The sequence below is a fragment of the Nanorana parkeri genome, unplaced genomic scaffold (genome assembly GCF_000935625.1).
Source record: "Nanorana parkeri isolate BGI_ZX_2015 unplaced genomic scaffold, ASM93562v1 scaffold368, whole genome shotgun sequence".
Classification (NCBI taxonomy): Eukaryota; Metazoa; Chordata; class Amphibia; order Anura; family Dicroglossidae; genus Nanorana; species Nanorana parkeri.
The window spans coordinates 133,854-157,284 of record NW_017306636.1 but is presented as its reverse complement, the minus strand read 5'-3'; the positions used below and the strand labels follow the sequence as shown (position 1 = coordinate 157,284).

General features: G+C 40.2%; 1 protein-coding gene across 1 annotated transcript in view; it reads right to left on the bottom strand.

Moving 5' to 3' along the window:
* Positions 1–23,431, bottom strand: part of CD109 (CD109 molecule) — a 125,255-nt gene that overhangs the window by 60,974 nt on the left and 40,850 nt on the right. Inside the window, exons 11-19 of the mRNA XM_018558905.1 lie at positions 22,748–22,849; positions 14,181–14,243; positions 12,665–12,841; positions 11,373–11,525; positions 9,291–9,362; positions 8,841–8,901; positions 6,406–6,529; positions 4,997–5,114; positions 1,517–1,630 (exon numbers count right to left, since the gene is read on the bottom strand). Of these exons, the coding sequence (XP_018414407.1) occupies positions 1,517–1,630; positions 4,997–5,114; positions 6,406–6,529; positions 8,841–8,901; positions 9,291–9,362; positions 11,373–11,525; positions 12,665–12,841; positions 14,181–14,243; positions 22,748–22,849 (984 nt within the window). The remainder of the gene's footprint in view (positions 1–1,516; positions 1,631–4,996; positions 5,115–6,405; positions 6,530–8,840; positions 8,902–9,290; positions 9,363–11,372; positions 11,526–12,664; positions 12,842–14,180; positions 14,244–22,747; positions 22,850–23,431) is intronic.

Sequence of the window (23,431 nt, the reverse complement as noted above, 5' to 3'; positions counted from 1 at the left end):
GCAGGATCACTAGGTGAAAAAAATCCCCCCCCAAAAAAAAAAAAAAAAAAACAATGCAGCCACCTCATCCAAGAACTTTTAAGCTGTAATATATTACATTTTCGTTTTCTGGATTTGGATATACCTTGATAGCATATCAGTAATGTTGTTTATCGTTCCCCAATATTGTAAGGTGCCTTTGAGAAATGTATTTTTATAATTGTTGCTGTTAGCCACTGATTTCCAGTATGTTTCCGAAAACTCCAGATTTATACTGTGAGCAGTATGTTGGGAACAATCTATCCAGCAAATCATTGCACAAGTTCAGGAAAGTTTTTCTCTTCTCACCATCTAATAGACCTTTGGAACATGATGAGCTGTTCTTTTGTTTTGTTTTTTCAAATTCTCCTAATATTATTGGATGTTTGAAGTGAGTACAGAGTTACTTCACCTTATCTTTAAATACAGTAAAATAGGACCAGAGTCACTTCACCTCATTTCACAATATAGGGAACCAGGGCCTTAGAGTTATTGGACAGATTAAGTAGGGTATAAACTGGTATTAATTTCGAATGAATGCTTGTATAAAAAAAAACGTCAGAACGTTCAATAATGTCATCAGAGACTTGATGAACATTGTTTCAAATTTCATTTGATTTTTGTTTTATTTAACATGCATTTTTGGAATAAATGGAGTTTCCTGAACGAAAACCACATTCACTGTTAGAATTTAGATAGATCGAGAACATTTTCCAAAATGCTCCTTCGAATTTCTCCATCACTACAGTTGAAATAGATCATCAATTCGACCCCATCAACTATTAGAAAGTCGAAAGAACATTCTAAAATTGATTTTGTTTGTTTGGAATTTGTTCAGTGTATACCCCAATTTACTAAGTTAAAGGAGAACTATGGGGTTAGGGCTTTTCCCCATAGTTCTCCTTAGGGTAACGGGAGGACACAAACTAGCGTCCTCCCGTCACCCTAAGCTCAGTATACCGCGAGCTACAGCTCGCGGTATACTGAGACGCCGCAGCTGAAGCGGATCCCGACAATTATGTCTGGATCCGCCCAGCTGTGTGAGTGACAGCTGGCTCTGCCTATCTGCCAGCTGTACCTCCCCCCCCTTCCCCCGTCCGTTCCGCCAGTCAGCGCTGGAGCAGGGAGGGAGGAATCCAGTCCCTCTGTCACGGCAGAGAGCCGTGACAGGATCAAGAAGTGAGCGAACGTCGGTATGTGTTCGCTCACTTCCCGATCTACTGAGCCAGCTAGAACTATGAGGATGAGTGAAAAGCACTCACCTCATAGTTATCCTTTAATGTGTCTGATGTTGACAAGATGAGGTTACCAAGAAAAATAGGGGTTGCATCACTGAATCACCATGGTACTAACAAGATCCTTGATCTGGTTTAGGCCTCTGCCCTTGTTACAATATATTTACATGTAAAAAGAAACACAACTGGCCTTAACGCAACTGGTTATTGTTTTCAACTGCAATTTTCTGCACATGTTCCTACACACCCTTTTTACTGTTTACCTCAGTATCTTCTTCCAAGTAGTTGAAAACAACAGCTTCCAAAACAAACTGTTCTCCTCTGGTGACATAATTGGGAAGATTCAAGGAAACAAAAAATGGCTGAAAGGATTCCAGCTGAAAATGTAATAATTCAAGCGTAAGTAAAAATATGCAGTTGTTCACATGAGTTAATAAAGAAATTTCAAAAACTGTTGTACTGATATGTTTAGAACTGGTTAATTGGCTTCTCCCTTAACCTACTTTAATTTGTAGATCTTGCTTTGACAATGCCTGATGTGGGAACAGTGAATTCTGGAATTTCTAGACAAATGAAAACAATGTACAAAACAGGGACAAATGCTAGACCAATTTAAACATTTTTGTTGTTAGGTCATTTATGAAAACCGGTAATAAATATGAACTGTTAAATGTACTTTAACATGTTTACACTGTTTGAAAACAGTGCTTAACTAGAACATGTGCAAATGAGCCTTAAAATAAACAGAATTTAAACAAGTGTTCTAGGCAAAAATAAACCCCTTCCAGGGATGTTTTCCTTCTCCTCTCTTTGAAGCCACTCGTTTAACACTGAGACCTTCATAACACTAAATTAAAGGTGGTTAGACATGGGAGATGGCTATCAAACAATGTGGACACTTTTGCAAATATTTTAAAGAAGTGCAAGCAGCATAGCAAAAAATGTAGTGTGGTGGGGTTTTCGTTTTGCTTTACTACTGTAATACAGATGGAAAAAAGTGTCATTTGGTAATGGCCCAAAGTCAACAATTCAAGACTAGCAAACAGGCATTAAAGAGAAGTATTTGGGGAGTAAAATGTACTATTCCCAATACTTTAACTAGCGTGTGACATCGCAGCTATCACACACCAGCTCTACAAATCAAGAACTAAGCAATCACAAACCGTTAATTGCTCAGCTTGCGATCTCCTGCAGGGATTCCCCCTCCCCTCTTTCTATTGCCCCAGCACTCACTGGAGGGACAGATAGCGGATGGGTGGGCACAGTGGCTCTGGCTCTAGAGAGTTGGAGACAGCTGTCAACTAGGCAGCAGGATGGATCCTGTCAATATTGTCAGGATCATTTCTTTCTGCAGCGCAGCTCTGCTCTGTCAGCATATAGCGGGCAGTAGCCTGCTATATGCTGAGTTTGGGGTCAGAGGAGTATATTAGTAAATGTACTCCTGTGACCCAAAAGAGAACTAAAGCCAAAACAAGTGTGAATGTACATGTCAGGGGAATAGGGGATTGAGTTAGGTTTTGCAGCTCCTCTTTAAACAATTAAATTCTGTCCCAGTAGTTAAACATAATACAACTTCAAAACTCAATGAATGAATCATAATATAATATTTCATCATGAATGATACATAATACAAGATTTCAGTGGCAGGAATAACTTGCTCTATGGAGGGAGATTTCAAGTTGTATTCTTTCAGATCTAGTTGGAGGACCATTGGACCTCACTAAATTACAATACACAGAGGACCAGAAGAAAATATGTGGTAATTCTCAAAGTATGTAGACAGCCATTCCAATCTAACAAATACAGAAAAATACTTATATGCTTCCATGTTTATTCTAAATCTAGCTCTTCTTCACTAGGGTTCCAGGTGTAGAAAATGAGTATGTACTAATGATCTGTACATGAAAATAGACTTGTAGGATTAAGGTCATCTTTACATGTGGGTCTGTTGGTTGACAGGAAAACTAACTAGGGGTTTTCTCCATCCAGCTAACTGATTGCAATATTTAATCCCGCTCTCAAAGTTAGAAGCTATTTATTTTTGGGCACAGAGCCTTATTGTGCTTGTAATTATTGTAAACCCTCAAGTGGGGTCTATCTTAACTTCACAGAGCATATGACAGCACTGTTAAATATCTGCATTAGGAGGGATAAGGAAACTTATAGAAAAAATGCTGATATCCTGCTGTTAATCATAAATACAAAACTTTATTACAGCATAATATGCTAAAGTATCTCTGTGCTATATTGAGTTGTCATTTTTAAACACCTGCAGTTCTAGGTCATATCGTCTCTATGTTTTGTTGCTGCTCGAGTCTGTTCTTCATCTTGTGTGTTATGTAAAAGCGCCTTGTTCTCTATTCTGCTGTGAAGTCTTTAGTATAGCAGTTATTTTTATAGTACATTTTCAGTGTCTATCAAACTGGATATTCAGAATCCACATCTCAAAACATCCTGACCAACAAGCACGAGGTGCTCTTTATAACACAACTGCATATAATGTCACACCCTTTCATGGGTGTGAATATCCAAGATCTTTGTGTCCCCACACTCCAACCTTGACAGTCATCAGCAGATGCATTCATACCTCTAGAGTTCTGTAGGATTAGCAAAGGTTGCTGCCGCACATATCCCTTGTCAGTGCAGATCCATACATTAGCAGACCAAGCATGCAGTTGTATATATTGTTGGCCTGCTGATACATTCAGCTACAATGACACATGGTATACCCTGCAATAACCTCTTTCTGAATAGAGATCTACAAGCAGCTAATCCTTGGTCAGCCGTGTCATTCACTAAGGTACCAAGATTCGCCAGATGCTCACCTAAGCCTCTCAAGTTTCCTTCTAAGCAACAACACCTCAAAGGTAGGTTTCTGGAAGGTTTATATGTTTCTTAGTTCAGTCTCCTCACAGCAACACAATACAAAAGTGTAAATTGGCTTTTAAAGAGTTTTATTTGTTCAAGGTGTGATGATAATGGGAGTCTGAGTCTGAATATTAAAAAATAGAATTATTTTGTCCCTCAGACAGAGCAAATGTAGGGCTTTTATAGCTGTCCTTAATAAATAAAGTGGACAAGTTAATATAAACAAGCAGGTCTGGTAGAGGAGGTGACCCCACATTCACCCAAAAGTCATAAACCTGGGTTACAAAATCAAGCTACATTTCATAATTTGGAATTGGGCGGGATAGTGTTAAATAAAGGTTTATCCTCCGCCACCTTTCCAGCCCCAGCCCTGCCCTAGGGGCTGGCTCCTAAAGGTCTGACAAAAAGATGCTGAACTAGTTAGAAATGGCTCTTGTTTTAAGGAACTAAGAAGTCTTAACATCGCAGAAGAGTTCCCCTTTACTATTTGGACATTATCTGCTAAAAGCTTGCTTGAAGAAGAGCCCTTCAGATTTCTCCTTTACTTATACAACTCTGAACTCTGTCAGAACTCCTAAACCCAGGACTGTTTTGCTGTTGTACATATATTTTGTCTCTTTTTATAAAATCTTTTTCTGTATATTTTCTGCACCGTTTCTTTTATTAAAGTACGATCTTAAAAATCGTTAAGCTTATCTCTACGCTCTAAATACGAACTTAAAGTATCCTTGCCTCTGTGAAGAGCGTTACTATATAGTGAACCCTGTCATATTCGTCCTAATTAGTCCTAATTAGTCCTCAGTAAATGCCAAATAACCGGGCATGTTGTAATTGCATCACACATATCATAATTTTCCTGTTGAAAAGTTGAATACCTGCACAGGAGACTCTAAAATTCCAAATCCCAAATTCTCAGAAATCACAAATGCATTTGTTATCCAAGTAGTGATGGTATCCGGTAGAACAGTACTTAACTCCAACTCTGTATCACTTCTGAAAAAGAAGAAAAAAAAAAAGCAATCACGTACTGTAAAAAATTGCACAAAAAAAACCCCAAGCATAACTGTTTTATCTTCTGAATGCCGAGATTTATTACATGCTCTATACCTTTTACTATATTTGTATGTTCAGTTGTACATTTTTTCCAGTGACATTTTCTGGTGCAGTTAAATGTTCACTTAACTTAGGGGTCTATTCACAAATCGGCTTTCAGCACGGCTCAGCGCTCGACTGAGCTGCTCGGCCGTGATCGGGAGCTGTACGGGCTATTGTGAATAGCCCGTACAGCACCCCCTCGGTTCTCCTGAACCGAAGGGGTCCTGGGGCCGAAGCCAGCCGAAGGATCGGCCGAAGCTACGGCCAGATCCTTCGGCAGCTTCGTGAATAGACCCCTTAGTAAATCATGTACAGTTGTTTTCATCTAAATAAGTCAATGTGCAATGAAATATGCACATTTTTTGCTGCACATTATTGGGCATTTAAAGAGAATACAAATTTACCTAAATCATTCAGCTTACATGCAATGTAATGAGAGATGATTATCTACTTCTTTAGTAAATGAATCACAACTTGTACTGACCGAAATTCGATTATGCAAACTGAAACCAAGCATTTGTGCTTTTTGTATACATCTTCTAAAGTAATTGTATTTTTTTCTGACAAGTATATAATTTAAAATACATCACCTCACGTTCAAAGGCTGTTAAATCGCGTTGTTTACCCGTATCTTCAGAAAAAAATCACTTCTACTGTCGTGGTAAACAACCTGCTTCCCTATTTATAATGGTCTGGCCCTCTAGCAACTTCAGCGCAAAATTATAGCTTATTTGCCTACAAACGTCAGGTGGTCATAATAATCTGGCCACTCAGTGTATATATACATATATACAGTTTTCTTAATGCACGTTGCAAGCATAATACCAGAGATAACAGATGACCTCATCAGTCTGTTGTTTATCTTTTCCCTGTATTTATCTTGCATTCATGGAGCTCAGTTTTGACAGTATTGCATCCATTTTAACATATAGGAAATGTCCATTTATCAGTATGTAGATTTTTATACATTTTCCTCAATATGTGCTGCAAACACACCCTAAAGGTATATAGACTATCACAAATTCTATATGATACGTGTAACGGACGCTTTGCAATATGCATAGAAATAGTTATAGAAATGTATTCATCCTTTACATATCTACACATAAAGTATTGAGCAGGTGGTGGTTTCAATACATGCCAGTTTGGAAATGTGTAATATAGCAAGAACAGTGTCACATTACATTACCCCATATTAATATTCTTCCAGATCCATGTCTCAGGGAAATAGGACCTAACATGAGGGCTACCAAAATCAGCAGATTGCCATGTTGGCTGGAAGTCCTGTGATGTATCATAATTAACTTTAACCACTGTAACAAGAAATTGATGCATTTTACAGTTAAAGCAAATCATTTTAAAACTCTAGTGTTAAGGGACAAGCTATATTGTTTACTACACTTGAAGATGTATTTCAGAAATTTTCCATTCATTTCATTCATATGTGGTAACGGAAGATGCCAATAAAACAGTACAAATTGGCCACAATTCTTCTGAAACATGCAACACCATGCTTGGTTTTAGAAACAAAAATTAAACTTGAACTAAAAAGATCACAGCATGAGGGTCTAGTCACCAAGAAGTTATTTTAACTGCCTTCCTTAATATGTCTCATAATAATCTCACATGAAAATGAAATTTATTTTCTGAAAGTCTATATTTCTCATAAATCCATCTGGCTCAATGTCTTGCCCTCACCGATAACTTACTGTAAAGACTAGGCAAAACAACTTTACTTTTTTCATTAAGAGTCTCTACTCCTTTAGTAACCAACAATATAGAAACTCAAAGTTGTCACCACGTAGAAGCTAGTAATGGTATTGAATGTTAAAATACTGCACCATTTGCTAAAATATATCTAGCTTACAATTTTAATGTAAGGTAATTGTAAAATGTGTGCAGCACACCTTATGTGAATAGACTCTATAAAGCTGAATTATTACAGCCACTAAAAGAGCATAAGTATCTAGTAAATTAAAGAAAACAGGCAGCATCCAGTAAGTTTTACATTTACTGTATTAACATCAGGAAACAATTCATTTAAACCGGTTACTATAAATAACTGCTGTTCACATATAATTCTAGCTCTTAAGTGTCTGATATGATGTGTTAGGAGACATTGAGGCCTATTTATTAAAGGAGCTGAGAATGTTCACACAGTAATCCAATCATGTGAATAGTAAATCCCTGTTAACTTATTTCATCTGCACATGATTGGAAAATTAAAGTGCATATTTACACAGTTTATTGTGTGAACAGTCTCAACTCCTTTAGTAAATCAGCCTCAGTATGTGCCATCAGTATTGATAGCCAAATAAATTCACCAGAACCAAATTAGACCAGTCTGTACCGAGTGGATGTTTGCCTTGGGTTGCCAATACACTACTAGACAAACCAATATAAAGTTCGTGCAGCAGTACACAAATGGGCACTATTTATAGCAAGTCAATGCTACAATCCAAAAAAAAGTCTTCCTATTTCTCACTATAGTCAAAATACTGGAAGAGGATGGGCTAGCAGTCTCAGATACTAATGCTTTATGCATCATTGCATTGCAGTGTTTTCATTCTAAAACAGGGAATGTGCTTACAGGTGTATAAATATCACTTAGGGCAGCACTTATATGAATCCACACTTAACTGAACATATAGACATGTGCACCAGCAAAAAATTTGTTTAGTTTCGTTTGGTTTTGATTCGGATTTTGCTTTATTTCGTTTTTTTCGGAATTCGGGTCCGAAAGTCAATTCATTTCGGAATTCGTATTCAGATGAAATTCGTTAGCGGAAATCCGTACAAAATTTCATTTCTAATTTGTTTAATTTTCCTTTCGTTCGTTTGTTGCAGCAAAGTGACATTTAACCTCCCTGGCGGTAATCCCGAGTCTGGCTCGGGGTGAATTTTCCATGCTAGGAGCGGTAACCCCGAGCCAGACTCGGGGCTGCAGTAAAAAGTGACACTCACCTTTTCCCTGCAATTTAAGAATTACAGGCCTACAACAGATAACACCAAATTTCCATGCAAAACAATATACCGCTTTTGGTACAAAATTCCTGACATAATCATACCGCCAGAGAGGTTAAGAGGGAAAAAAAGGTTTCTTGTTCTCAAATGACACTTTGCTGCAACGAAATTTCATCCAAAAAACTAAAGTTCGTCCAAAAAAACGAATCAGAAATTCGGAATCGGAAATTCTGATTTGTTTGCATTCGTTACACCTGTAATTCAGAATTTGGATACATCTGAATCTCGGAATTTTGATTCGGAATGAAACGAATCACATCGCACATGTCTAATATACAGTCTTAATAAAAATAAACAACCAAAGCAAATCTCTGAGCTGTATTTTTGCAAGGTCTCTATGTCACTTTAGGACTCAGTAGTGATGTAGTGGCTGGCTGGAGAAACCCCAGTGCAAATGTTAGAATGTTAAAGTCTCTCAAGTGTCTCTCAAGGGACCCAAATGACCCATTTTACAGTTAACTTAATGAGAGAAGGGAAAAATCATTACATCAGATGGATCAGCAGTGTTTGAAGATATTTGTAAACCTGCATAATTGCAATTGTTTTCATTATAGTGAGGAAATAAATAACTGTCAGTAATATTTAACCAAACGTACTTACATTCATCATTTGCCTCTTCCATTTTAAGGATGGCATCAGTGAGCACACCAATATTACATCTCTGAAAATGGAAAAAGTTACGATAAGGTTTTCTTTATACCACTTATATATCTTACTAAGCATTCAAGCTTAACTCCAGGTAAGAATAAATGCCAGCACATAAGCTGCATGTAACAGAAGGTTTGCCTGTGTTACTTTATCTGTTCAGTTTTGGATAGTATGTATCAGACTTAAAATTTCTACTAGATTTTCATATCTGCCTGTACCCACACTGGGGAAATCCTCACTTCCTGTCCCATGACAAAAATGATGGAAGCAGTTGCCACAGTGACAGGAACGCTTTGAGAGGAAAACTAAGGATCGGCCGAAGCTACTGCCAGATCCTTCGGCAGCTTTGTGAATAGACCCCTATGTTTCATTAACTATTTAATTCAGAGATTTAATAATTACCTCAAAAACTTGGTATGGATCAGTGATACGTCTTGGATGAACTGTGCTGTAATCTTTCAAATCTTCTGATATCTGAGTAAAATGAAGAAAGTAAAATAAAATAGTCCATGTTAATAGGGGCTTCTGAGAACACATTGCATTTTCTGAATTTTCTGTACATTGTTCTTAAATTTAAAAGCAGTGGTAGCAAACAAAAAAAAAAGTCTAGTCATTCATCTCATGAGGTCAGGACTTTACACTCAAACACAATGCAATATAAATCTGACATTCTTGCTTTTATTATTATCGATGACCTGATCATCGATCAGGTCAACTTGCAATTTTATTGTAAAATTAAAACAAAAAAAACCAATGAGAATGTGTACACTCCTACATCCTTGCATGACAACATTTAGGCATTCAGGATGGAAACCCCATTGGAAGAGGGCTGCAGGTGTATTGGTCTATATGGCATTTATCATCAGAAAGCAAAAAAAAAAAAAGGACATCTATTTCAAAACAATAACAACCTAATCTCAATCCCACAATTGCCTGAAAAGGTAGTTCACAATGCAGGAATTCTTGAGTTGGAAGACCGATAAAGATCCTTACCCATTGTCTTTACCAACAATACATGTAACATTTAAAGACAAACATGGAGTGAGTACATCAAAGAAGCAAAACAGAAAAAATATATATAAGTAGGTGCTAATTGTAGTGGTACCACACACACACACACACACACAACCACTAGATAGTGTATTTATTGAGCTCAAGTATATCGAACTGTGATTACTTTTATATTTTCAAATATATGCATTTAATAATTAGAAAATAGGTATATGACTAGCAATATATTGCAATGATATTGCACAATGCAACCCAATTTCTACACAATATGCATGATTCTGCAACATAGTAGCATGTTACAATCAGAAAACATGACTAAACCTATGGCACACAGCAACATGAGTAAAACATATTCAACTAACAAGATACAATAGTAAATACAATTCCAGTGCAATGGTAATTGTGGGCAAACAAAGCATTTTTAACTACACAGAAGCCAAAATGTGCAGCAGCAGTTATTTCTGTAAGAAATAAGTCAAGGCAAATGGCCAGTTGCCTTGACTTATTTTTTACAGATATACCATGACCTGGATGAATGAGAACCTTCACAGACATAGTAGCAGTTATTGGTAGCTTTTAGTAGAAATGATACAAAAAGCGGTACATTGCAGTGGGATATGTTTCCTATAGATATATACACCATCCACAATTGCATAAAGATGTCTAATAGGTAAAAACACATCCAAAGAGAAGAAGGCATTTGTCCCAATGTTATGGGCCTGTTTGTCCAATCACTGCTTGCTTCATGAACTCCATTTACACCTCTAGAACCCGAATCAGTCCTGTGCTGCCAGAGGAAGTGTGGCATTACTTCCTATCTAGCAGATTACCATCTTGGCTGGGACTAACCACACATCAATTCAAGAATTCAAAACCAATAACTGAATCTCAAACACTAATTATATTAACTGGTATGCATAATTAAGGGTAATTTCGACAATCCAGTTACCACACTGTCAGCCTAAATTGTTTTATTCAAAAGAAAACATTGTGAGAACAATGTTTGCTATTGAATGAATTAACTAGTAAATGGTTAGTTAAACTGCACATAACTTTACTTGCAATTACACAACACTCGCATGGGCACTTGTGATACAAAAGAACCTGTTGTCCATTAGTACCAATCTGGTATTTTTTTTGTAGAAAAGTTCAGTTGTTTAGCTACCAGTAGCTACCACTTTTTGACAGATCGAGGGTCAACTAAGTTCTCATTGAGAACAAATTAACAAATAGTGGCAAACTGGTATAAATGTGTAGACATAAACAGTATACTTTAATTATTAGTCGGTACCTAATATTCAAATAAGTTAAGTCAAAAATACTTTATTCTTAGAGTTTCTAATGATTTTAAAAGTATAACCATCCTGTGTTTAGTACTTATTGCCTATACTGTAAAAAATGTTGAATAAGCTTGTAATGATAGCTTAGTAAAAAAAAGTAACCCACTATAAATGCAAAGCAATATGAACTCACACGTTTTGTAGTAATTTCTTGCCTGTCTCCAAGTAACTTCACACTTTTGTCCACAACTGAAAGCCCAACCAAAGAATTAGACTCAGTCACGTTGATCTTTAGTGATACACTATCTGATGGGCTTGCTTTTTCTTTATTCCAGGAAACAGAAATCTGCAATATGGTTATTTCAGAGAAGGAAATGTTGAAATGTTTGGTATTACAATGTGACATAATGTACTAATACATTCCTAATTTTACTATTAAAATGATGATCCTTATCAATAACTTTCGGCTTTCTAACAGGGATATAAAATTTGTGATATTTTGTAGTTGTTCTACTAAAGGCAAATAGGCTGTTTGCTTTGCAAGGAAATTTCCCCTTAGCTTAATGAATGAGGTGCAGCTCTGCTGACATCCATCATCCAATCATATGTAAGCAAAAATACTGGGGGGGGTTTTCAATGTATCCTTGCACATGATTGGGTATTCTTTGCAAACTGAACTTTTCACCACTATTGCTAAGCTAAAGCATAATTTTCACTTGCAAAGTGAAAATTCTTTTGAAAGTGAACACCCTTTACTAGTAAATCAATCCCTAGGTCTCCTTCCATGATATGAGCTGATTGAATCTGCTCTGCTCATAATCAGGCAAATCAAGTCTCCGTTTCATTTTGTAGGTTGCATTATTTTTTCTAGGTCTAAAGTATTAAGTGGGCTAGTAATGAAATCATGACTTGCATCAATAACATAAGTAGCACTTGTCCACTGACCCATTTACAATTGTTTCACAATGGTTACACAATGATTGCATATGGTTGCACAAAGGACCCAAAATCTGGGGGGACAGAGTGCAAGAAGGATCTGCTGGGTACTCTGCAAACAGGAAGGACCCAATTACTAGTGTTCATTGCTTTACCTAGAGGAGCAAATCAGCAATCTACAACAAACATCTGGCTGAAAAAGAGCAAGAATACAACCAAAATTGAGAAGAAATTGGTGAAGGACCTTTAGCACTCTTAGCAGTCTTAGATATTCATCACATAAAAAGTGAACAATTGCAAGATTTCAACTGTATTTCTGTTTCTGATACAACTCAAAATTTTGGATTTCCCCTTGCTTTCAGTCTCAGTGATAATAGTCACTAGAACATATAGAGAGGATGATAATACTTCCCAAGGCTATGCAAAATGTAAAAAAATGTGGCTGTATATACACTTTAAATTATGATTTTTAGTTATGGTAATACCTTTTCTTCACTACAGCAGACATTAAATAGTACACACAGTGAATTACAACAGAAAAAGCATTACCTTGTTTTCAAAGTCAGGGTGAACAGAGAGAGTGGTAACATCATTAACAACCGTGCCGTCACCCAAGGTATTGTAAACAACTAAACATGCCTCCGGAGTCCATGAGCTTTGAGGATTCAGTGTTAATGACATACTATTTTCCTTACCAACATGTACTATCTGACCCCGGGACATAACCTGACGAAGAGAAGAAAAAACTATTGTAAAAGAAAAGACTCGCCTTGGTTTACATGGATTTTCTAGTTATACTAGTAACAAACGCACATATATCACTTTTCTAGTTATACTAGTATAATAAGTGGGATTCTATAAAGCAGATAATTTTCAAAAGCAGAGGTCAGGAATGGCACCCTCCATGTTTCTCTCATGACAGGTTTACTTTAACTTTTGAAAGCCCTTTTATTTATTGAGAATCTACACTGAGTGGCCAGAATATTATGACCACCTGACGTTTGTAGGCAAATTAGCTATAATTAGCTATAATTTCGTGCTGAAGTTGCTAGAGGGCCAGACCATTATAAATAGGGAAGCAGGTTGTTTACCACGACAGTAGAAGTGATTTTTTTCTGAAGATATGGGTAAACAATGCAATTTAACAGCCTTTGAATGTGGGATGATTGTTGGCGCTCGGAGCCATGGAGCGAGTATCAGCAAAACAGCAGAATTCGGTAAATGTTCAAGACCAGCTGTTGTTAAAGTGTTTAAAGACTGGACTGTCAGCCGAAAATCTGGGTCTGAACGTGCGAATTGTGGCCGTCAGCGACTAGTCAATGTTAGGGCAGAACGGAAAGTGGCAAGACTTGTACAAGACAACAGAAGGACAACAGTGCAGTGTCAGACTCCTTGCATCACCTTTCAACATCTCATGGAGTCAGGAGGCGGCCCAACAAAGTCATCTCGTGGCCCAACAAAGTACTGATGGGGTAGTCATAATAATCTGGCCACTCAGTGTATGGTTCATTCTCTGAGCTTTTATTTTATGCCCTCCTCATGCAGCTCTTATGCAGCTTCCCAGATCACTTCTACCTTTAGTGTACAGGCCATAAATTAAAATTAAATCATCTAAGTTGAATTAGGCATATGTTCTACAACTTTAGCAGTTAAAAGGGTTCATCACAATTATAATGATATAGTGGTTCTTTACCACTTTTTTCAGGACAGGAAGCTAAATTCTGTGTGGGTCAATGGCATCGCCATGTCATGCTGGTGTCACACTGTCAGGTATGATATGTCAGATCAGCAAAATTTGTAGTGTCTACCTATACAACCCATTCATAGTATATCCTGTTAGGTAGACCCTTAAATACACCACTGCTGGCAAAGTTTGCTTATCTGACTCATGGCTAGGATTAGCAATAGTAGAACAGAGGTCCCAATGTTTTTTACTGGAGGGCAATGGGAGGTTTCTACCCCTTCATATTATTACTAAGTGGAAAGCCTAAATCAAAACGGGAGTTATATTTCTTTTCAAATTTCACTTTAATTAATTTATTTTGCACAACTCAAGCTAAATTACCAGATATTTTATTGCATCCAAATGTATGTTGCTCTTTACATCAAGCTTAAATGGAGTTCCAACCTACATAAAAAGAAGAAAAAGAGAAAATGTAAATAAGTATATTTGAATTGGCACATATACAGTATTTATATGTAATTATTAATCTGCACTGGCGGAACTACCAGGGTCGCAGCGGTCGCACTTGCGACCGGGACCAGGTGTTCCGCCTGTTCGGGGGGGGCCCAGAGAGAAGGGGAGGCCCGCCGCTCGCACCTACTCATGCTGCCTGCGGCGCTGCGGTCTTCACCGCTGCCGCCCGCAGTGTCTTTTGCGGCAGTGGTGAAGAATAGAAGATGTAGCGCTGCGGGGGTGTGGCCTGTCAGGGGGTGAGGCCTGTCAGGGAACTCCAATTCCCAGCAGGCAATGTGCATATCAGAGCCGCCTCTCCGAGCAGAGGAGAGGCAGGTAAGTTCCTGCCCCCCTTCAGAAAGGTCCCGCCCCCCTCCCCCCACCCTTCACGCCGGGTTGAGTAGACAGTGAGGGGAGAGCTGCACCCGCAGCCCTTCCTCTCAACTGTCACATGAGTTCTAGCACAGTGCTGTGCTAGAACTCCTGTATTGAGGGTGACAGATTCAATAAGGAGAACCTGTCACCTCCAAATGCTATCACACATGGTGCCTGTTAGCTCTTGTGTGATAGCAATAAAGTTAAGTGAAAAAAAATTGATAAATTATCAAATAAATAAACATTTATGAAAAAATAAGTAAAAAATAATAATACAAATTATAAAAAGTAAAAGATAGTAAAATTAAAAATGTATAAAAAAAAGTGATAAAAAAGTTAAAAATAAATTAGAGGTGCACAGAGCTCCTCTGTTAATCTTTAAAAAAAGCTTGGATTATTATAGATGATGTACTGTATTTATGGTAAATCAATGTCACAAAGTTAAATTTAAAAAAACGAATTTGCTGTTTGAAATTTGTTAATCCCACCTGCTCCTTTGAAAATGTTCAAACCATTAATAAAAAATCTACTCCAGTCACAGTATGGGAAAGTGTTAGCCTAAGGGAATGGAATCTTTAATGCTGTAAGGAGGCTAATACCATTACTATAAAGACTAACTTAGACTTCCGGTTCCAGCCCATGTGAGGAGCAGCAGGGAGACGGCGCTCCCCCTTGATACGGCTTACCGATACGGCCCCGACGGCTCCCGCCAATCCACCCCGCTGCTCACGGAGGTTGAGTGCAGGGTATGGACCCTGACGACATGAGCTCGCTCGACAATCTATGCTGGCCACTATGCTCGAGGCTCTCAAATTACAAGATATTTGGCGACTGGCACACCCCCTGGACATGTCCCTAGTACATGATAGCATGGCGCGCCTAGACTATTGTTTTTGCTCATCGGACCTATTGCCCCGAGCCACTGAATCAGAAATACATGACATAGTAATCTTGGATCATGCACCCATCTCGCTCACGATTCACGCTGCCCCGCGAGTTACTAATGCACACATGTGGCGTTTTCCCTCTTATCTAAGCTCACAGGACGACTTTCGGCAATTCCTGATTTCCTCATGGAGAGATTACTCGTCCTATAACAACCAACATGTATCCCAGCCAACCCTATTCTGGGAAACAGCAAAGGCTTACATGAGGGGGAAAATAATGGCCTATGTAGCACCTTACAAAAAGCGCACTATGCAAGGTTACATGACAGCGAGTATAGCGCTGCGCGAAGCGAGAAGGGAGCTAGCATCGGATGCCTCTGCCCAAAACCGTACGGCATGGACAAATGCCAAGACGCAATTCGATTTGTGGGCACACAGACAGGAGCAATCCAGCTCCTCTCACTACGCACTTCAGCTCCACAAGTATGGAAATAAAGCGGGCAAACTTTTAGCCAGACTAGCGAAAGGCCGCTTTCGTCCCACTCACATCCCCAGCCTCCAACAGCCGACAGGTATCTTGACACAGGACCCGATGCAAATAAATAAAATATTGGAAAATCTTTACAGAACCCTTTATTCTGCTGACTCATTTGACAATGAGGCGGCAGACTGCTTCTTGTCCTCAGTGAACTTACCGAGCCTATCCCAGGACCAATTGCATTCTCTGAATGCAGACATATCTCAGGAGGAAATAGCCTCGGTCATCAAATGCCTAGGCGCGGGCAAAGCCCCGGGACCTGACGGGTATACAGCAGAGTTCTTTAAAATCCTACAGACAGAGATTGTAGAATCTCTACACACCATGTACTCCTCGGTGTGGGGAGGCTCCATGTATCCAATAACGGGAAAAGAGGCATACATAAAACTGCTACCCAAGGAGGGTAAGGATCCTACGGATCCCAGTTCGTATAGACCTATATCACTCCTAAACATAGACGCCAAGATCCTCTCTAAAATAGTGGCGAACAGACTGGCTGATATCTTACCAACCCTGATTCAGCCGTCGCAGGTGGGATTTGTCAAGGGTCGCTCGGGAGTGACAAACATACGTAAAGTACTGGTGGCACTGGAGCAGGCTCGCTCTAACCCATTATTGGAGTCTGCCATCATCACTCTTGATGCCGAGAAGGCGTTTGACAATGTAAACCTGAGATGGTTGTTCAGGGTACTCACAGAATTTGGCTTTAGGGGAAGAGTGGTCAACTTCTTTGAACAAATGTACACCTCCCCGATCGCACGGATACTGACCCAGGCAGCATTGTCCGGACCTATTATTTTGGAAAAAGGAACGAGACAGGGCTGTCCTCTGTCCCCCCTACTGTTCAACCTGTCCCTAGAACCGCTAGCAGCTCACATCGCGCACTCGGACACTATCCATGGGATTAAGGTGGGCAAAGCGGAGCTTCGACTGGCAATGTTTGCTAACGATGTCCTGTTATTCACCTCCCGCCCAACTGAAGACTTCTTATCCATTAGAACTCTGTTAGACCACTTTAAAACGTTCTCGGGTCTCCGGATACATTTCCTGAAAAGCGAAATCCTCCCCCTGTCAGGGACGATAGGGATAGATGGACAGGGAGTCATGAGGGTGGCACAGCAGCACATAACTTATCTGGGTATAAAGGTGGGAAGGACTCCTTCTTCTATTTACCATCTCAACTACCCCCCGCTTATACAAAGAATTTGCAAGGAACTGGACATGTGGAGGGACCTTCCCTTATCGCTCTTCGGGAGAATTCACCTCATTAAAATGATGAGTTTTGCAAGGTTGCTATACCCACTGCAAACTCTCCCCTTACTGTTAAGGACTACCGATATCTCTTGCCTAAACAAAGCCATGTCGACGTTCATTTGGCAAGCGAAACGGCCGAGAATTTCGTTTAAGAAACTCTGGCTCCCGAAGGGCGAGGGGGGAACCAACCTCCCGAATATCAAATTGTACAATATGGCTTGTTTACTCCGTCATGCCCTAGACTGGTTATCTGAGAGTGAAATGTATTCGAATACCAAATTGGAGACGGAGTTAATCAACCCATGGGATCTTAGGGCGGTGCTCCACTGCAAACTCTCCTCCTTACCCCAGCGCATTCGACACATCTCCCTGATTAGGGACACAATTACTGTTTGGCGAGAGGTCAGGAAATCTCTTAAACTCCCTTTATATATGTCCGCACATTGTCCCATCATGGGGCACCCCTCATTCGCTCAAGGCTTGGATTACTCAGCTTTCCACAAATGGAAGGAAAAGGCCCTCTATTACTGGAAACAGTTATTTGACCCTCAAACTTTCGCCCCTTACTCTCTCAAAGACCTGATACAACAGTATTGTATCCCCCCCAGGACTTTTTACACTACCTACAGCTAAAGACCGCATGGTGCAGTCTCGGGGGAACGCCGAGATCTCTTTTCTCATCCTCAATTCTGGACGTACTTGTATCGAACAAAACGTATTCTATCTCGGAACTATACCCAAAACTACAAACACTATGTATACCTCCCCTCTCAGGGTCAAGTGTGAAAGGATGGTGTAGAGACTTCAATGACCCAGAATTATTACCTAAAATCCTCGAGGGGTATACATAGACGAGATCACTAATAACTAACGAAGTTTGGAGGGAGACCCAATTTAAGATCATACATCGAGCCTACGTACCCTACTTCATTCCAGCAACGACGACCTCCTCACCAAGCCCACCAATATCAATCTGTCCTAAATGCGGACTCCAACGCCCGACCTTACACCATTGCTTCTGGGGGTGTCCAGAGATTTCGAACTTTTGGAACCAAGTTCTTGCATATATCAATACGATTGTTTCATGGAAGCCTGACCTGGAATACTCACTGTGTCTCTTTGGTTACCTGGACCTTTCTGCCAACCATCGAGGCCAGACCAAATACAAAGGAATGGACTGGGTGCACATCTGTCTCCTGGTGGCTAGGAGATGTCTCACGAGACACTGGAACGCCCCATCAGCCCCCAAGATATAGGAAATCATCAAGGACTTGACGGCGTTAATGGCCAAGGAAAGACTAGAGGCCGAAATGCACAAGGATAAACAGGCCTCATCCTTCTTCAAAAGATGGAAACATTTAATTGTGAAAACCTTAACGGTATTGGAAATAAACCACCTGGTTGAGCCCTTTAGATATACTAAATGGTATTTAGAGGCAGAGGTGTCGAATGCTCTGGGGAGTTTGCGACTGGTGCAGGATTAACTTACCTCATACCAGCAAGATACTCGGTCTAGCTCTAGCTCCTAATAGAGCCAGTAAATCCACAATGTTTGTGCCTGATATGCAGTTGTTTGACAGGGGAGCGGAAAGCACAGGTACCCTAACGCAGCTTACATGTATGATGTATAATAGATACAGATATGCACCTTTCTGTAACCTGCAGATAGTATGTTTGTTTCATTTTATTTTGTAGTTTTATATGGAAGAAAATCAAATAAAAATTGTTTGAAAAAAAAGACTAACTTAAACAGAATATGCGTATTCCCTGAAATTCATCAAGCGTATCATAGACACTCATTAGAAATATGTCTCCTGGCCATGCAACAAATGGCACAGCTTACAACAGATTCATATAACTGTCGATACAGTGTAAATGAATCTGAGGCAGAATTGCCTCAGACAGAATTTTGTCTGTGACACAATACTTACACTTGTGACAAAACTTACTCCAACACGGAAGCAGTCTTATTTACCTCTACATTTCTTATCACTGATATGGCGGTATTGTTTAATGAATTTGATGCAGCCATAGCTCCAGAAGGTAAAAAAGTGTCACACATAAGAAGCGCCTGAATTTGTACCACATTAGAAATTAAAAGAAAACTCTTTTACACCTGACTTAAATTACACATTTAGTTTTAGTCCCTTTATATAGGATGTTATTTTGGTTGGCGAGGTATTTTGAATAATTTCCCTTTTATGGAACTTGCTGGGAATTGAGATTATTCATGTCCACCATGATGGGTGGTTGTTGTGGGTTTTGTTTTGAGAATATATATTCAAGGTAAATGCCTTGGTGTTTCACACAAAACAAAAATGGTATTGCTGGCACTCAAAGGGCTTTCAGAGGTGAACAAGGAGGACAATATAATAACTATATTGCACCAATGTTTCAGTGAGTCGCAGCTCGCCTTTCTTAAATATAAATGTACAGTATTATTTTATTTTTATATTAAAAAAAGGAACACTGTCATATGAATATTTGCCTTTGACTTATAATAGTTACAGTGTGTTCAAAACAAGTTTTAGTTCACCCCTCCTGTATCAATGTGACAGCTGACTTATGTAGGCATGCAGGAAATAGGGTCATGATTCCATACCACTATGTGTAATGCATAGGAGGGATGGGGGCAGTCCATAACATGCCACATACACACTTCTATTTAGAAAGAATTAATGTATGAAAGTTGATCCATGCATTGAAGTAGCCACCGCGAGTAGTGAAACTGGTTGGGTAACCATTTCAGCTGGATGGTTAAAGGAGAACTATGAGGTGAGTGAAAATCACTCATCCTCATAGTTCGAGCCGACGGATGACAATAAAACTGTCATAAGTCGGCTCAATAGATCGGGAAGTGAGCGAACGCACACCATCGCTTGCTCACTTCTCGATCATGTCCCTGCAGAGAGCAGTGACTCTCAGTCACAGCTCCCCACGGGGGTTCCCCCCTCCCCGCTCCGATACTCCAGCGCTGACTGAAGGAACGGACGGGGCAGGGGGCAGGTACAGCTGGCTCTGCCTCTAGGTAGGCAGAGCCAGCTGTCATTCACACAGCTGGGTGGATCTCGACAGCAGTGTTGGGATCCGTCCCAGCTGCGGCGGTCTCAGTATACAGCGAGCTGTAACTTACGATATACTGAGCTTTGGGTCACGGGAGGATGCTAGTATATGTACTTGTGACCCTTAAGAGAACTATGGGGAAAAACACTTACCCCATAGTTCTCTTTTAAGTATGTACCACGTAAACCTCTTGTTGCATAACAAGTTTTGAATGGCATACCACACACTTGTATTAGATAAAAGTCTAAAATGGCAGACAAGGGGGTGGATGGTAGATGCAAATTGGGGAGGTTGTGGGCTCCTGGGAAGTTTGATGTGGAAAATAGGTCAGTCATACTTTAAGAGGTTGATCATAAAATTCCACTATTGGGACTAGAGTGCAGGCTGTGGAAGAGAATGGGTGGGTCCGCATTCTGGCTGCCCCATTCCACAAGTCTATGGGGTCTATTCACGAAGCTGCCGAAGGATCTAGCCATAGCTTGGGCCGATCCTTCGGCTAGCTTCGGCCCCAGGACCCCTTCGGTTCAGTAGAACCGAAGGGGTGCTGTACGGGCTATTCACTATAGCCCGTACAGCTCCCGAACGTGGCCGAGCGGCTCAGTCGAGCTGAAAGCATATGCATCGGCTCGGCTGAACCGTGCTGAAAGCAAAGCTGGCCGAGCGGCCGGCCACTGGCCGGCCGACAGCCTGCTTCTGGAAGCTGGGGGGAGCCAGCCGTGATCTTACGGCTCGCTCCGGCCACTTGCAGAGAGATCAGCGTCCCTTGTTACCGGCTAACCAGGGACACTGATCTCCAAACAGCAAACTCTCCCTGGCGCCCCGGGAGTCTCCTGCTCCTGTACATTTTTTTTTATAAATGACTCACTGTATGACTTACCTTTACATCCTGGATTCCATTTTGGATCTGTAGATATACCTTATTTGGTGAATTAAATAAATCATCAACATCAATTGAATTGGTACTGTCTAGAAATACTGCCTGCAAAACAATATGCAATATAAACAACACACAATACTCAAACACATATCTACAAACAGAGCTTGTATCATTTTGTTTTACCCAAAACTTGTTAAAATGTAACATTGAATGAAGAACATTGTATTGAATGAGGCTAAAATTGTTGGCAAATCCAACTGTCTTCTGAGCCACAGTGGTATTACTCTAAAAAAAAACAAGGAAGTTGAGGTATTCCTATCATCCTTTGGACTGTTGGTACCTGCACTATAAAACAAGCTGACAGGCAGAAGTACCAAACAGGGATACCCTTTGGCAATGAGCATTTTTTTCACTTTCATGCTGTGAGTTACAAAAACACTTTTAAAGTTTTTATTGGACATAGTGTTGAAATAATATTATTGTTTTTCACATACTGACCTAAAGCTACCATACCCATAACCACCAGATGATTATCATCCACGTCCTATGAAATTAGTAGTAAAACAGGCACCCTTGGCAGACCATAATCAGAGGAAGAGTCTGTTAGCCAGTTGTATCTTTTGGCGGTCTCAGTATACAGCGAGCTGTAACTTACGATATACTGAGCTTTGGGTCACGGGAGGATGCTAGTATATGTACTTGTGACCCTTAAGAGAACTATGGGGAAAAACACTTACCCCATAGTTCTCTTTTAAGTATGTACCACGTAAACCTCTTGTTGCATAACAAGTTTTGAATGGCATACCACACACTTGTATTAGATAAAAGTCTAAAATGGCAGACAAGGGGGTGGATGGTAGATGCAAATTGGGGAGGTTGTGGGCTCCTGGGAAGTTTGATGTGGAAAATAGGTCAGTCATACTTTAAGAGGTTGATCATAAAATTCCACTATTGGGACTAGAGTGCAGGCTGTGGAAGAGAATGGGTGGGTCCGCATTCTGGCTGCCCCATTCCACAAGTCTATGGGGTCTATTCACGAAGCTGCCGAAGGATCTATCCATAGCTTGGGCCGATCCTTCGGCTAGCTTCGGCCCCAGGACCCCTTCGGTTCAGTAGAACCGAAGGGGTGCTGTACGGGCTATTCACTATAGCCCGTACAGCTCCCGAACGTGGCCGAGCGGCTCAGTCGAGCTGAAAGCATATGCATCGGCTCGGCTGAACCGTGCTGAAAGCAAAGCTGGCCGAGCGGCCGGCCACTGGCCGGCCGACAGCCTGCTTCTGGAAGCTGGGGGGAGCCAGCCGTGATCTTACGGCTCGCTCCGGCCACTTGCAGAGAGATCAGCGTCCCTTGTTACCGGCTAACCAGGGACACTGATCTCCAAACAGCAAACTCTCCCTGGCGCCCCGGGAGTCTCCTGCTCCTGTACATTTTTTTTTATAAATGACTCACTGTATGACTTACCTTTACATCCTGGATTCCATTTTGGATCTGTAGATATACCTTATTTGGTGAATTAAATAAATCATCAACATCAATTGAATTGGTACTGTCTAGAAATACTGCCTGCAAAACAATATGCAATATAAACAACACACAATACTCAAACACATATCTACAAACAGAGCTTGTATCATTTTGTTTTACCCAAAACTTGTTAAAATGTAACATTGAATGAAGAACATTGTATTGAATGAGGCTAAAATTGTTGGCAAATCCAACTGTCTTCTGAGCCACAGTGGTATTACTCTAAAAAAAAACACAAGGAAGTTGAGGTATTCCTATCATCCTTTGGACTGTTGGTACCTGCACTATAAAACAAGCTGACAGGCAGAAGTACCAAACAGGGATACCCTTTGGCAATGAGCATTTTTTTCACTTTCATGCTGTGAGTTACAAAAACACTTTTAAAGTTTTTATTGGACATAGTGTTGAAATAATATTATTGTTTTTCACATACTGACCTAAAGCTACCATACCCATAACCACCAGATGATTATCATCCACGTCCTATGAAATTAGTAGTAAAACAGGCACCCTTGGCAGACCATAATCAGAGGAAGAGTCTGTTAGCCAGTTGTATCTTTAACTTTATAGACTTATGTTTGGGTAACGGAGTGTGTGTGTGTGTGTGGGGGGGGGGGGGGG